This window comes from Apostichopus japonicus, chromosome 8 (assembly GCF_037975245.1).
Source record: "Apostichopus japonicus isolate 1M-3 chromosome 8, ASM3797524v1, whole genome shotgun sequence".
NCBI classification, from domain to species: Eukaryota; Metazoa; Echinodermata; class Holothuroidea; order Aspidochirotida; family Stichopodidae; genus Apostichopus; species Apostichopus japonicus.
In genome coordinates this window covers 19,231,770-19,248,867 of record NC_092568.1, presented here as the reverse complement: position 1 = coordinate 19,248,867, position 17,098 = coordinate 19,231,770, and the positions used below count along the sequence as shown (strand labels likewise).

Below are 17,098 nucleotides of genomic sequence, written 5' to 3'. Positions count from 1 at the left end.
TAGGACCTGAAACCTTTACTAGTTTGAGGGATTTATGAGCAACGAAACTTACCTGTCTCCAGTCTGTCGACTTTGTGCACTTTCCCTTACCTAACCTACTAAACTTGCTAGTATTTATCCAATGCTCCCACCCCCCCCCCCCATACCACATCCCTGGCTCTGCCCACTCCCTCTCTCTCATTCCTTCCATTCCGTTTTTGCACAGCTTTAGCAACTCCTGGAGTATTGTCTTTCTTTTTTCCATCACGGTGAATTCTTGCAGTTTGGGAACCTGCTCTTAATTACCTCATTTCTACATGGACACGAAGCATCGTCTTTAAAGTATCCCTTCTTTCTTTAGTGTTTTCATCACGTGAAATTTTAGTTTAAAATGATGGTATGTTTCTTGTATGCCCGACCCCTCCCCCCTTGTGTACAGGGACCAGAATGTACAGTAGTACATTATTAATCCAATCTTATCATACATTACTGACATACTCATGCATGGCTTTTCAGGTTCTTGTCATAATTTACAAATTTTTGCACATTTCTGCATTTCTTCGACAAGCCATGATACTTGCTTTAATGGATTATTTGGAGTTACTGCAGTAAAATGTAAAGTTTGTTTTCAAGAAATCGGAATAATTTTTACAAATCAATCTTGGTCAAATTAGAGGCCTTCAACTTTTAAGTCTTCTAATCTAAAGGGTGATGTAGGTGTTACTGTGTTTGCTTGGTTATAAGTATACTGCTTCTGAGATTTATTTCATTTTTCGAGCATACAGTGTATATCCTAATGTTTTACTACTCTGTACAGGAAACTAACATTCACATTGTACGTCACAACGCTAGGACATCCTCGACAGTATTTTACCACTCATGAATATAGTAATATAAAGTAATGTAATGTCTGTAATGTAAAGTAAAATATTATTTAGGTAAAATAAAAATAATATAAAATAACTGAATACCCCCTGATTACTACACTATATATACTGTAAGGTATATATGGCTCACATGTATATTTCAAGCAAGCAAGTTACATCGAACTCCTCCAGAAAGCTCTAGTATTATAACCTTCACATTAATACCAAACTGCCATTTTCATCACCTTCTGTTTCAGATTTATTTCATTATAGAAAGTGGATCGGTTGGGATAAGACTGGCATAATTTTGAAAGAAAATATAAAGCAAGGTGGAAAAATGGATGATAAATCAATTCAATCCAATTTCCTACGATATTTAAAAATGTTAATTTTTTGTCATTAAAATCAATCTAACTACATCATTTCAAATCTATTCAATCAACCTTACTAAAATATGTCAACTGTAAAATCGATAGTGCTCACAACAGACTTCTTTAATTTGTAAGTTTATTAAATCACAGCTTCTCCAACAATGTAATTCCCATTAAGGCCCCTTTTTCTTTTCTTTTTTCAACAATCCAAATTCTGTAAGAAGTTCATTTGGGCTAATAGTTACAGTAAGTCCCATTTCTAATAAGAAAAAAAAAGATCAAACTTTTGAAAATATCTCATATGTTTTTAGATTGATACCATTATTATCAAAAGTATAAAAAAAGAGAAAAGTAGGGCTGGAGGATACAAAATATCAAAATTTGGGATGCATATGAAAATACATCAACAGCCAAAAATAAATATAATAGTAGAACTGGCAAACGGTAACATCATACTTTACAAATTTTGCTAAATGTGAAAATTGCATGGCAACACATTTCGGTACGAAATTATTGCCCGGGATGTCTTAATTAGACGAAGTGCGATCTTATTTGAAGGAAAACTGAAAGAGGTTTGGTAAAACTTGGTGACCCCTTCAAATACCAAAACCAGAGATCTTTAAACAGGAATGAATTGTATAATTTGTTTAGAATCACAGTACTTTATAAAGATGCTAGAGTATGGAAATTGTTACCGATGCTTGCCTTATTTCTGTACTACCTTTATCCATTGTATTCTTCTTTAGCAAACATTGTACTACAATGTAGAAAATGAAACAACTTGTTCCTTACTTGGCCATTTTCTGGTATTAAAATAGCATCGATGCCCCACACTTTTATCGCTTCCTTCTTGCAGTATAGCAGAGCAGTTTTATATGTAGTATGTTTACTGAATCTTGAGTGCAATTTTCTGCATATATACTTATATCTATATATCGTAGACCACTAGAACTTGGAACATGTTCATTATATGTCCAATACAACACACAGTGAATGTGACACTTACCAACTGGTACTACAATTTGACTTGCCTAATTTGTTTTCCAACTGTGGGGACAAACTGTACATGGTGTAATACACGACAGAGCTCCTTATTTGTTGTTATCTTTAAGAGGTATTTTCCCCAAATTAACTGCTCAAACTTGGGTTGATTCTCCAAAATATTGGCCGCTTTAAAGGAATAATAAATTCTGATACAGGGGTTGTCACTTCCTTGATTTGTGAACAACATTGACCGGTTTTAGAGGTCACTGAATAAGACAGATCTAGTTGACATGTTAGGTCTGGGTGATTCTTAACCGTCACGCATGTTCGTAGTAAATCGCATTTGATTGGTTGGCGGTTGTAGACTGGGCGTGGCTTATGTTTCTCATAGGGTTCAGTGTTGGTTCACATGTTGTAGGTATAGGGGGTAGCTTCTGTTTAAAAGTAAATATGGGCTCAGAGTCAGGGGGAAATAAAGTCTCTGGCCACTCTTGGGGAGCCACATCTATGGGTACAACTGCAAACAGCGGTGGACCACCCCAGGAAGTTGTAAAAGAAAGAAGTAATCTAGTTGACCAGGTTCATCACACCGCCATTCGTGCCACCGATCTACATTCCGCCATCAGCGACGAGCTTTAACCTCCCATCTACAGCTCCCAGACCTATCTTTCTGCCCAGGTGCCCAGAATGGTCTTTAGTGCTGTACTGTGTTGAATGGTATTTTATTTTAATCTATTTCTAAGCATGTGTTAAAGCATGGTTATTCTCAATTAAGTTAACAGTTGCCTCTGTAATGCACGACCACTGTGCACCATCTTTACGTGACTGTAGAACGTGAAAAAACATTTCAATCTTTAATATCGACAGTCGACAGTCTCATTCCGATGCTCCTCCGTTTCTTCTCTTCCTTGCGCCCATCACTGAGGACGGCGCCTTACAATATGTAGCTGTTACTGTAGGCAAACAGGGCATTAACTAAAATTACATGCAACTGTTACAGGCTGGTAGTTTCATATACAATATATGGTACTCATGCACACACGGAAATCTGTACCAGAGTTTTGAAGATTTCATTATAAACATGGTAATTCGACCAGGGAGTACAGATAGTACAGTATATACCTCCTGACCACAGTGCCTCCTGACTATATAGTATCTCGTCAGCTTTTTACAGTACAGTACACATGCATTCACTGTGCGGAGTGTCGAACAGCTCACATGAAAAATTCATGATACATGTGACAATGTGCTAGAGAAATTTCTGGCTGCCACTGTGTAGTAAGAAGCTCAATCAACATTGACATATGTAAATTATTAACTACTTTGAGTCAGGAGATCAAAATACTTCCCCAGAAGAGAAAGAATATTGTACTTAATGCACAACTACCAAACACTGAAGGGGCGAAACAGCTGCTCTTAAAGACAAGTTTTGACTACCACTGGTTTGGTTCTCACTCAATCTTGAGACACTTAAACCAAACAGCCACTGAACATACCCATGGGTGTATTTTACTGTACATTACGTGACTGTAGGAAATACTGTAGACTGAAAATCTGTACTGTACTGCAGCATGTCTAGAATTTCACAATTTTACTGTGTGCAACTTGCTTAAAAAATAAAAGAAAAAATAGAAAACTTAAACTGCTAAAGAGAATGAATCTTCTTGCTAAAATCAAGTGCCCATTGGCATTTTCCTAAATTACAGCAAAGTTCAGTTGCTGTACAGTCAATAGCAGCAGCCCAACAACATTTGCTGATAATGAGCAGTTACAGACTTTATATGGAGCTTAAATGTCAGGCACGGTTATCATGCCAAATGTGTTTTGGCTTGGTAATAGCTTCCTGCATATCATATATCTAATGGCAGCAAAATGCAAGGGCAATTCCCTTTTCTCTAAATCCACTGGCATTTAGCCAATGAATCACCAGAATTCCGAGGCCTTTACTGTAGCACAATTGTAAAGTATACATAACTTGCAAGATTCTCAAGAACAGCTGAACTGTGAAAAGAACAAAATTGGTCCTTAAAAAGAAACTTCCTTTGTCCTAGAATTTGTCACAATTCAGGGGGAAAAAAAACATGACCAAAAAACCCCTCCAGATTATGACATCACCCACTGAAGTGCTACTGTAAATTGTTAGCAATTTCTTTGAGGTCACCCTTAAAATGAGGAAAAACGCATTAGTTTCACTGGAGTAGGCTGTCAGGCAAGGAGAGGATCCCAGAAAACTGACATTGTGTAATGTTTTTTTTTTTAAGTTTAAAGACTACTTTTGACTCATCACCCAGTCTGCAAGCTTGTGCAGTATGGTACAGTGCACACAGTGAAATACAAAGAGCATGACTGAATAGAGTAAAAACTTTGGAAAATGGGATCTACTGTATGCTAAACTTACACGGCCAAAGCACTTTAAATGTGGAAAGTATTTCAACTCAAGCCTTTTGGGGGGAGGGGTGCATTTTGTTTTGTTTTTCATTCTGTTTATTTGGTTGAACATCACTTCACGATAAACACAACAGATTCAACATGACATAAATTGTAATTACAGAAATTATATACATGAGGTGAAAGGAAGTGCATAGAACCCAATAGGGGCTTGATGATGTGCACTCCCGTATACAATACACAAAAACATTGACAAAATGAACAACTACAAAGAATAGCAGAAGAGAGACAGCTAGGTTTAAACCACAAAGTAGAAAAATGGAAAACACCCCCAACCACCCATTAAATCCCCTCCCCTTCAACCCCCTCCCATTCAACCCCCTCCACTTCCCCACCCATGATAATTTAACAGCAAGTTGATATAAAGAAACATTTGAAAGTCAAGAGTATTTGAAAGTCAAATTCTGTGTCCTCGATTCCTCATAAAGAATGAAGCATTGAAAGACAAAAATTGTGGCCTTTAAACTGTTATGTACAGACTTGACTGAACATTCACAATTCAATTCCCCAAGGAATAAGCCTTGAACACAGTACACTAATTTGAACACTTTGTCAAGGTCATCTTGTACCCACATGACCAGAAATCACAAACTTTTATGCAAATTATCTCAGGAACTAAAGTCATGCTATAAGTTGTTTCATGCAAAGTTACCGTGATATAACATGAACATGTATACATAATATTCCCAATGCTTTGTGGCTCACTCGAGCTGCCATGTAGCTTGTAACTGGTCTCAGGTTAATGGAGAAGGCCAGCAACAAAACGGTTTAATTTACATCAATTTTAAAGAGGCTTGCTACAGTATTTAATTTAAAGTTTTGAATAATTTTCTGAGCAGCCCAAACAACAGAGTAGGGAATTGCAGAAATTTACTAACTCTTCAAAAGAAGGTTGATGTCCTTACACAACTGAACATGGCATGGGACACTTAAAGTTTTAAACTTCAAAGGTTGCATTTTCAGTAATTTGAAGGTGGAAAATAAGACTGCAAATCGTAACGGTCAAATCAACGTAGCATGGTTAGGGCCATCCCCAAAAGTGTCCACAGCAGAATCCTCGCAAAAATACTCAGTTTGGAGACAAAATTCATCAAATCACAACCATTCTAAAGATGTTTACATAGTCACCACTAGCCAGGTTTCACATACATCAGATATTTTGGCTAACTGTCAATGTCATATGATCGGCTTTTCCATGGCATCCCGATCGATGAATACAGACTGGATTTCTCTTTTTGGCTAAATTATTTTCTTCAATATTGTTAAGTACTCAGCATTGAGTTTGAAACAGTTTATAGCATACTTTATTTACTTTCAGCTTGAAGTTACCGCACATGTTCAATGACTGCTGCATCGAGACATGGCTAAGCTGTTGGTACCTGGGTGGATGCACTCACACAATGGCTATCATGAATTTGTAACTTTTCATTGTTTGCCTCGTGTGTACAGTATATATCTATTGTACATATTGTATTGTGTTTCAGGTTGTTTATACCACGTTGGAGTGTTGCTGGAGATATTTACTTAGTTTCTTACTTGTTCTGTGTATTCTGTCCATGAGTCACTGGAAAATCCCTAAATACAGTACTTATATTATTAAATATTCACCAATTATTAAAGGACAGAAACCAAATCACCATTACTGGTGTAAGTATATGATATGAGATAACTGTCAGTAACTTCCTCAAACAGCTTAGAAAAATCTTACTCCATTTGAGAGATATCTCAGATTTTATGTTTCTTCACACAAAAGGCTGAAGACTTGATCAAGTCTAAATATAACATTATCAAGCCACATGTGCTTCATTTCTTTTTTATGTTTTTTTCTTTATTTATGGTATGTTAATTCGGTAATGGACAGGGAATTTTGCAAATGCTGAGTCCTGTAAAATGTTGAGCTTCTTAACTATTAACATGACCTACTGATGACAATTGCTTCTGTACATGTCAGCATTATTAACGATCTACCTTGAAACTACATACAGAATTACAAAGAGAAAGCAAAAGGTTACAGAACCTAGTTACATTACGACAGCACAGATACAATGACAGACATAACTTTTAATCTAGGATATTCCTCAAACAGAACAAGGGTTATATTAACTTTCATGTAAACCAAGGATGTTGATTGGGTTTGTGGCTCCTTTAAATAGCTATTTGTTCAGTACATCCTTCCATTGACAACAGGCTATGGTAATTTACTATTGATGTATATATGGTAACGAGCACCACTTTTGTCTCTGCCATCACATGATGGCTAGCACATTACTGATCCCACTTACTACATCAGCCAACATCTACAGGCTCCTAACTAGCCAATTATCCCCATGTTTAGTTATATATAGTTTTTCATGTTCAATGATTTGCATTTATTTTTATTTTTGTTGCTGCCTGGTTCGATGCTTTTGCACTTGGTCCTTAACTTAGTGTCATGAATGAGTTAGACATAGGCCACTGGGTAGGTCTACTGTAACTTAAGGAATCACAAAGCCAATCATCATTAATGATCTATGTTAGAGATAACTTATGAACAACCTCTAGAACTGCTAGGAAAAAGCATAAATATAATACAGGCTATGTATATTATATTATTATAGGGATTTAATGTTCTTTCACACAGATGGCTGAAGATTAAAAAATCAAGTGGTAATATCAAATCATGGAGCCATGTGTGTTTCACAAGGTTTTGTTTTCTCAATCTTTTTACAATATTTATCTTCTGTAATGGTGATGGCATTTTTTTTTTTTTTTTGGAAATGCTCTTGAAAAGGGCTAATGATATCACACAGTTAACACTCTAGAATGAAAATAAAACATAAACAATGAGAACGTAAAATGTTTCACACCCTAGTGGCTCTATGACATCACATATTTACAAACAATTGTCAGGCACCACTTGTTAACTAGGATATCTTCCAAACGGGCAAGTTTTTTCTTAGCCGTTGCAGGAGTTGTTCTTCACAAATATCTGTTATAGGCTTCAGTAAAAAAATGATGCTGGTTTTGAGTCCCCTTAAAGTTTGGACTGTTGAGTTAACTGATTAAGTTAGGCTTAGGCCTACCTCTGTCTAGCGCTAATTTAGCCAAACAAAGTAGTGCCTAGGGCCTAGATTGCCTAGTAGTAGTAACTTATTATTTGTCATGGAGCCACAGAAATTACCTGGGCTATCTGGTATTGTGTTACTGTTTCAAAGAACTAAAATACACCATAATGCTAGGCTTAGCAATATTAAATATTTAGGAAATTGATGTCTAACAGTCTAAGACTTTAGTGTAACTGTAAGACCTCCTAGCACTGTAGTACAACATCATATTACAGGCCTAGGCTATGTCTAACGTTTGACTAACTTAGCAATAACGGAAGGACAAGGACAATATGTTAAGGCCTAACCGTTAGCCTAAGTTACCACAAGTTAGGCCTTCTGCGTAACGTGAAGGATTTTTCATTCATACAGCTTGTCGAATAACTTACCGTGTAAGATAATGACTTTCAGAGATAGAGCAAGACTAACTAACGTGATCCAATTAAATAGCAGAATAGTATCAATTTGTGTCCGGCTTCATTGATTGTTTACATCGGAAATGTTGTATCCTGCGCCTCACGTGTAGTAAACAATTAAATGTGACCAAACATGAAAGTCGAATATGACACTCGCAGATATGAAACTAATAAGGGTTGTAAAGTTAAACCATATCATATTCTCAATACACAGATTTGCTAGTGTTAATGATGGCTAAGAATGCTATAAATGGTGGTGAAGGAGCCAGGTATGTTTGGATATGGGATAGTAATTCTAAAGGGCCAAAAGCATGATCGGGAATTTGTAATTTTGTTGTTGTTTCTTTCATTGTGTTCATCTGAGGAGAAATAAAAGCGACGGGGTTTCCCCGGAGGAATTTTAGTTTTGAAGATGGTACGGTACGGGCCCAGATGGGATCATGGAAATTTGAATATTTTATCTCAACATTCACCTTATTTTATTTCCAAATTCAATTTTAAACTTTTCCGGCTGTTTATACCGAAATTTCCACTTGTTATTTAAAATCTTATGGTCTTCAAATATCAACTATTTTTTAAAAGTTTTATAGAATACAGGAATTTCTAACTTTTCTTTGAATTATTACTAAAGCTTTCGTCATCTGTTTTCCTCTTTTCTTCTTCTTTTCTTTTCTTGGCGAAATACTAACGGTGACAATTTCCCAGAAACAAGTAAGAGTTTCGACATTTCATATCATAATTTCGAAAAATGGGAATCATGCCAAAAGTTTGGTATCTCGGTTTTATATAATATCTACTGATTTTTTCTTCTTTTTCTCCCAAAATATCAAGGTTTTTTGTGTTTCGACTTAACATATTGATACAGGTTTAGTTTTATTTCTCGCTTTCTTTCAAGTTTTTTGAAGATTGTTTCAGGCCTGTAGTAACATCACCTACGTTGATATGAACTTGGACCCAATGTCGAATGGCCTATGATAAGCTTTGCTTTTATCTCCTGTAGTGATGTGCGCATTGGGGGATGGCGCAGTTTCATATTTTTCATTCTTTTGTTAATATGGAAAATTATTTCAATTCAGTATTAACTAAATAGCGAGAAGGCCTAAATTCGCCACCACAAAGAAGTGTACTGAACCTGAAGAAATTGGGTCTATCATGTTTCGTCGCCGCAAAAGTGACGCATACTTTTTTGAGGGCGCTATGTGAAAACATACTTTTTTATTTTTTATTAAAGCGTGTAATATGTCGGCCGCCTCCCTGTCTAAACTTGTAAAAAAGAACAGACCATGTACCGTAAACGAATATGTAAGCTGTTATGTTAGTTCTCAAAAAGAACGAAGGAGTTTAGGCTCAATAGATATATATGTTCATGATGCTAATCTATGGAACCAATAAGACGTGCTTTGGTCAAGAACCATGCAAAGGGTCAGTTAAACGCAGAGTGAGGTTGTAAAGCATTTTGTGGTTACTTTGTTAATCTTCTTCTTCTTTTTCGATAACATACAGTGCTTCGTCTTATCAATCATATTTTAACAAATATTGAAGATTTATGGCAAGAAAATGACAAACAATAATAAGGTAAGCGAAAATCATTTCAGATAGAGGAAAAGACCTTCTGAGTTATTTCATTTCTTTCCACCTTTATTTTATCGTCGGAACAAGCTGTAACAACTGCCAGAACTTGGACCAATGCACTTCTTTTTACTGCATGCCTTTGCATAGAAATATTTTGAAATCCCATATTTCATAAACTTTTGATTGCTTGTACCCTGCTGTGATGATGTGTTATTGAGGTAATGTGTGCGTCAACTGTGCATGTATGATGGTGTTAAGATTGTTTATGCATGTTTCGGTTGTGCGTGTTGCTCGGGATGCGTGTGTAGGGAGTGCGTGATTTGTTTGAATGGTGCGTCTTGCGCGTGCTTTCTTGAAATAGGGTTTGGAACGGATTAGGGGGCAGTTATTACTTAGACTTTATAAAGACAAAACGTGTTCTGTTGTCTTGTTATTACTTCGAGTTTATAAAGACAGGACATGTTCTTTTATCTTAGTAAGACTCCGTTGAAGTTTGGCAACAAATACATCTCGACGTAGTGACAAATATAACCCCCGTGACTGGACTCTTTATTTATTTGTTACAACTGCCAATAATGATCTTATCTTGTTATCTTGCGACTATTTGTTTAGGTAGGCCTTTATACCCTACAATATAAGACATACGATCCACTGTAAGTTTGGTCGCCCTGACAGTTCAACGTTGTATGTACGTTGATAGGCATTCAATATACGTGATTTCTGATCCATCATGCTGTGGATATTTTCATCATAAAACTTTGTTGTAGATCGTTGCTACCTAAAAATAAATTCCTTCCCGCCATCAATGACAGCAGTGTCTTGCGCAAGTTGGAAGGGGGAGGGGGGGGGGTTGGTGACTTTTACATTCGGGCGATGAAGGTTTAGACTATAATCTCTCGGGTATTCACCCCAATATTGAACCTCATATACAAAGCATCACAAGTAGTTATTTTCATAACGTTGGGTTTAGAGTTTGTTATAGACATTATTTAAAGTCTAACTATGACTCAGAATGCACCCTTTGAGATCTAATCGTTTTATCTAATCGTCCACCTAAATGGAAATCGGCTTCAGTGATTTCAGGGATTATTTAGCTTGAATGATAACAGCTGTCACCAGTTACATTCCTAGGGTAGCTTACATTCTGAAAATTTCCTATACCGAACAGTTAATGGCATAAAATCGAACGACGCTATGGATAGAATCTACGGTGCAAAATGTTAACTACATTCCCTTCCTAATTTTAGCATGCTAAATAACCAATACGTTTTCCAAATGGTAAAAGCTAGTTTCTTAAAGAAAGAGAATACCTTCATCCCACTCCCACTCCCACTTCCAACCCCTCCCCCCCTCTCCCTCCACCGTGCAAACAGCTTTTCGTCCCTTCTGGATACTTACTGTATATAAATCAATGAGGCAAATATATATTTCTTAATCATTTACAAATATAGGGAAAGAATAGGAGAAACTAAATCTATGTATTAAAATATGGTGTAACTTTACATTAAGGCTTGATTCTGTGCTCAAACATTTCATTATAATACGGAAAGGAGGCATCAATACATTTGATGACGTCAGGGGTCAAACTCTCGCGAGATGGAGGCTCCCCTGCCTCTGGGATGAAATGAGTACTATGCGCGGCTGACTTGATCAAATTTGCCAAGTAAGCACCGACTAACGACTCAAATGATGCCTTCCACTGGATGAGAATCTCAGGATTTTCATCCCACTGCAAGTATTCCGCTTTGTATGGGATACCAAGAGCTTCAAAGTATTTCGGTAGAAGTTTCTCCGGATGGGTTGTCAGTTCTGTTCCATCGATGATAAGGGCATCGGGATCCAAGTTTTCCTTTGTATACTTCCATAAATCGTATGTGTATTTGTAGATCTGCTCTGTATCATAGAATGCATCTTCCTTTGTTATATCCATTGTTTCCTTCTCATCCTCAGAGAGCATAACTCCCATCATTTTACGGAATGATGGGTACATTCGGTGTGGATCTCGTATGAGAAATGTATGACGAAACTTGCTCGTTGCGATTGGTAAATGTTCATACCGCTGGTTTAAAACGTGAGCCATATCTTTAACAAAGATGACTTTCTTCTCTAAGTCCTCATTCTCCAGTTGTGTTTTCACCCAAGAAAATCTGCGAAAGTTACAAAACATTGAAAATCTTGAATTACTGGGTGTTTAGGAAGGGAAAGGAGGGTCTTGAGGAAATAGAGCCAAGCGCGAGCATTGCTTGGCTGGGTTCAGTGAAAAAAATACCTGGTAACATATATTGGTTCTAGGAGTATATGAATAACGGAAGACTGGCTGGGAAATTACAAAGAAACTTAAAAAAGATCAAGGAATTTATTTTGGCAAGAACCAGTGACCGAAGGTTCCATGGTATATGCAATGTGACTTCTATTCACCAGTACTGTCGCAACAGTTGTTTACAAAGAATATAGCTGGACCTCTTAATCAGATCACGGGGAATCGAATATAATCATTCAAATCGCAATATGTAAATTTAAGTCGACTTATATATCAACGTAGGCTATATCGATTTTTTTTCCACTTATGATCATTTGAAATCACTGATATTAAATATGTTAATGAGGCAAATCGATTATTTGTCGATTTAAGCCGATACACGTGGAGTTAAATTGACGCAAACCGACTAAAATTGGTATACCTATTCCCATTGATCTGATACAGAAGGCCCGTCATACAAATGGAGAACTTCCCCGGTTCTCATTATCATGCATGCAGTTTTATATGATTATGATTTAATAATCGGTATCCATTTTATATGTTGATGCATTTAATCAATTCATACCATTCAAGGTCATCAGTATGGTACGAGTTTTGTGCTCGAATCTGAACAACACTTTGCTACACTTAATTCCGACTTGTGTTATATTTCAATGTGCTGATTATTATATCTCTAACTGGAATCTCAGTGGCTAAAAACATATATATATATATATAAAAACATAAAGTGATAAATTGGGAAAGATAGTCGTAAATCTTTAGACGAATAATAAACCTTTGAAAACTTTTAGCATTTCTAGCATGCTAAACTTTGGTACCAATACTGATGACAGTGAAAGTACTTAATTCTTGTCAACACATGTAATGTTTCATTCGTTAAGAAATCATAACCATGGGCGGAGAAACAGGGGGGGTGGGGGGGGGGTTTAACCCCCCACTTTTTGAAGAGTGGGGGTTGGCCCACACAATCACCCCCCCCCCCTAGTTTTTGCCAGTAATGTTCTGTTCCTATGTTATGTGCTCCAAATGGCATAATAAATCAAATTATTACATTTACAATTACAAACATTATTACATACACAAAATAACGTTTTGTTGCTGTTGAATAGCTTTGGAACTGTACACTTGCCAACTTCAACGAGGTGTTTCTAAGTACATGTATACGTAGGCAATATGAGTGTCGAAATCTGTCGCTAGGCTAGCGCGCATTGGCACAATCATTGCGAGGTCGATTTCGCCGCACGTGTCTTACGTCTTACACTGTTACACAGCACCGTTTGGTAAAAATGTACTCTTATTGTTTTTAGGCATGAATTGATAATTACATTGGTTGTGTTGTAGGGGACTACCTTAGGAGTTAGGACTATTTTGGCAAAGTTTGGAGTATGTGATGACTGTAGATTGAAATAACTGCCCGTTGCTAACTTGCTATGGCCACCGGCCCACACAATTTCGATTTGGGCACTACTGTTTTTAATCGAGTCATATTTACGAAAGGAAACTCTCTACAAATGCAAGTATGTTGGCCTATAATCATGGTCAGACTTGTTCGTGGGTCATAAAGAGTGAAATTCCAAACAAAAATAAAGAAAAGCATGATCAAAACATGATCGATTCAAAAGCCTATAGCGTTATGGTTTATGTTTGTTAATTGGTTTAAGTTTAATTTGTTTTAAGTTTGTTTAGACCGCACGGCACGATAGTCATGCATAACTGACGTCAACCATGTGGCCGTATGTAATGTGCACAAGAAAAAGCTGGATGCAGTGGACATTATCCAACTAGCTCGGGAATTTGCAGGAAGGTCGCAAACAAGAAAGAATATGTTTCGGGAAACTTCACTTGAATCATGTGAAAACTCACCTGAACTCAAATGTAAATTAGGTTTGAGACTTTGTTCCTGTGTGTAAACCTGTGATATGGTTAGTGTAGAACTATTATGCTGTAACTGACTGAGAGTATCAAGGACAGCTAATAAAACAACATACGGTACTCCAGAATATTTTGCACCCACGCGGGAAAACTGCATTGAAATTAATTTTACTGTATCCTATATGTTGCACTGGTAGAGCGCATGCGATTCAGAAAAAGTTGATTGGATACGGCCAATAGGCTATATAATCCATGATGACCGTTTATTTACAAGTTGAGAATACAACATGAAAAAACGAAAAATCTTGCTTTTCATTATAGTAACACATCAGTGACAGAACATGAGATTTCAATTTTCAAAATATGAAATGGTTAAATGCAGCCTTTCCAGGCCTGGGCAGTGCCATGTACTGCAATCTTGGAGGCAATATTTGCCAAAACAATTCTTGTGCACTTCGCGCCAACTTATGGTGGCGCTCCACTTAGCCTATAGTGAGCCAGCAGTTATGACTTTTTATTTCATCAATGGCCTGCAACCCCCCCCCCCCCCCCCACTTCTGACAAGCAATCTCCGCCACTGATCATAACAGCTGTAACAGATGTCTGTCGTGATGTCCTGACCTTATTTATCGTAAGTATAAATACATTGATACACACATAACCATGTAACGAAATGTTTCACTGATGACAGTTCTGTTATAGGCTAATAGTAAATGTATTTATGGAAGTATATGCGGATAGAAAAAAAAAAAGCCGTATGCCACTGAGGGGCGTGGCTGTTTGGTACCAAGTTTAGATCTGGCCAAATCAGTGCATTCTGATGCATATTTAAACTTTAAATTATATCTAGGCTAAGTATAAATAGGTCTAAAGGAATGGTTGTGATAATAAATACTTTTGAACTTTGAAGAAACAATTACCCGACTGAACGTTTTCCAATGACTGACGATGGATTTGAAGGGGGGGGGGTGGGAGTGGGAGGGAGGAGGTTGTATATGCTCGACTCATACTTACTCAAAAAGATCGTTGTCCAAGCGATTTCCACGGGGTGTCGCCTCTAAGACTGGTTTCATTTCCTTCATGGCTTTTTCCATCATAGAACCCTTCTTTGATGCAGCAAACTTCTGAAGAAATGCTGGATCTCGAAATTTCTCGTTGTGATAACTGTAGAGGTAAGGTTCAAACCAAATCTGTGCTTCGTCGACAAAGCTCATGCATTTGGTCATAGCGGTAGAAACTGACCTGGGAAGTGCCCAAAGGAAGACCCGGACTTGGTCGTCTCGTTCTTTAGAAGCCATGTTATCAACTATCCAGTTCACTCCGCCGGTACTGCTGATACGTACGTATCTTGTGGGTAGTCTAATTCCATATTCATTATCGTCCTAGCCTATACTTTTATGCATGTTTACCTTGTCGTAGATATATATATATAGCACTGACCTTTGTAAGTGTCAGTGAGATATCAGTAGTCGTACATTGCATGATGCTACGTTTGTATTTGTATTTGCTTAGGTACCGTGCAGGTAGTTACAGGGCACCCGATTCTCGTATTCAGTTCAGTACCGTCACTACTGTGTAAACTGGTATATATGCACCATGATCATTGCACTCTGCGGTTGGCACAATTTGGAATTGGTATATCATCACAACAAACGGTATGCAAAAGCCGTATGGGCAAAAAATAAAACGACGAAACAAATAAACATGAAAGAAAAATGAAAAAGAAGAAATATGCAAAATGAAACAAACATATGATATACCAATGTAACAATCGTGAAAGGCACATTTAAAAAGAGAAATAAAAATAATGAAAGGAGTCAATTGCAACAAATTGAATAGAAGGTATCTGAAAACTTAACAGTGTATGGGCGGCCGTTTGGGAAAAACATACAACGATGAAACAAATAACCATGAAAGAAAAATGATGTAAAAATGTGAAAGGCACACTTATGTAAAAATAATGAAAGGAATCAATTGCAAAAAAAATGGAATAGAAAGGAATCTGAAAACTTAGCAGTGTACGTACACCAAGGAATCACAAGGAAAACGGTCATATGCTACGATACGGTCGATCGCAAAGCATTGGTAACATAGAACTGATTAAAAAAGACAATCATGTAGCGAAACATATCAAACACATACAACCGAAGGATAAATAAGGAGCACCGGGAAGTCAAAATTGATCCACTTGTCAGAACAAAAGATCAAGCGCCATCATAAAACGAAGATGTTCTGTAAGCAAAAGAACATTCGTACGCCGAAATCAAAACGAACGCTCACCCGAAACCAACGAGTGCTCATAACAAAAAGGGCAAGCGCCACCATAAAACAAAGATGTAACGTATTAGGTACCGCACCACAATTAGAGAAGTGTACATCCGCTCGAAAAGGTTAACCATTGTCGGAGAGAATAGGTAAAAGTACCTAATGTAATGCTTGTTTAAGCATATTATCAGTTACCATCATTGTTTGTTCTGCCTTTATATGAAAGAGAATAATTTAAAAGGCCATATTTAATAAGGCCATATATCCCAGCAATTGCATTCTCTAACTTCAGTTTCAATCCGGCCCTACCCTTGCTCATCTTATTCCATCCACCCTTTTCCCTCTAAAAAGTATAAAGAAAACATTTCTTATGGAGAATTTTCGCAACATATATACGTCCCCTACCCAGTGTCATATGTGGTTAAGACTCCCAGGGGTCTTTAATGTACCATGTCAGTTCATAAGTTCGTTAACTATGTGTTTCAAGTTAGCATAGACACGGTGGTTCAGGAACCTATTGAACAGTGATGAGAAATAAAAACGACAGGGTTTCCTCAGAGGAATTTTAGTTTTGTAGATGGTACAGTACGGGCCCAGATGGGATCATGGAAATTTGAATATTTTATCTCAACATTCACCTTATTTTAGTACCAAATTCAGTTCTAAAATTTTCCGGCTGTTTATACCGAAATTTCTACTTGTAATTTCAAATCTTATGGTCTTCAAATATCAACTATTTTCTAAAAGTTTTAGGGCCTATAGAATACAGGAATTTCTATTTTTTTTTAGAAATATTACTAAAGCTTTCGTCATCAGTTTTCCTATTTCCTTTTTTCCCCTTTTTTTTCTATTTTGGGCGAAATGCTAACGGTGACAATTTCCAGAAACAAGTAGGAGTTTCGACATATCATATCATAATTCGACTTATTCCTAAAAAAATTGGGACTCGAGTCCCAACTTTTTGAAATCGAGATGTCAAACT

At 37.0% G+C, this 17,098-nt stretch overlaps 2 protein-coding genes across 4 annotated transcripts in view; both read right to left on the bottom strand.

The window, feature by feature from the left end:
• LOC139970940 (uncharacterized) overlaps positions 1–8,328 on the bottom strand; it is a 69,442-nt gene extending 61,114 nt beyond the window's left edge. For 2 of the 3 annotated variants that reach the window (XM_071977020.1, XM_071977021.1), the window contains exon 1: positions 8,121–8,327. The gene's annotated coding sequence lies outside the window, so the exon portion shown is untranslated. Of the gene's footprint in view, positions 1–8,120 lie in introns of all 3 variants that reach the window. The other variant, XM_071977024.1, reaches the window with a different exon arrangement.
• A 1,420-nt stretch (positions 8,329–9,748) lies between these two features.
• Positions 9,749–15,300, bottom strand: LOC139970928 (uncharacterized). Its single transcript, XM_071977003.1, has 2 exons — positions 14,866–15,300; positions 9,749–11,866 (listed from the first exon to the last, which is right to left on the bottom strand). The coding sequence occupies exons 1-2, from the start codon at positions 15,147–15,149 to the stop codon at positions 11,224–11,226; spliced, it is 927 nt and encodes a 308-aa protein (XP_071833104.1). The 5' UTR covers positions 15,150–15,300; the 3' UTR covers positions 9,749–11,223.
• Between the last annotated feature and the right edge of the window lie 1,798 nt (positions 15,301–17,098).

What these genes read in the sequence shown, in the direction of transcription:
- LOC139970928 (XM_071977003.1), bottom strand. Translation starts at nt 15,149, where the DNA reads ATGGCTTCTAAAGAACGAGACGACCAAGTCCGGGTCTTCCTTTGGGCA. An exon ending in TTGGACAACGATCTTTTTGA is followed by an intron (nt 11,867 to 14,865) that starts GTAAGTATGAGT and finishes TAACTTTCGCAG; the next exon opens with ATTTTCTTGGGTGAAAACAC.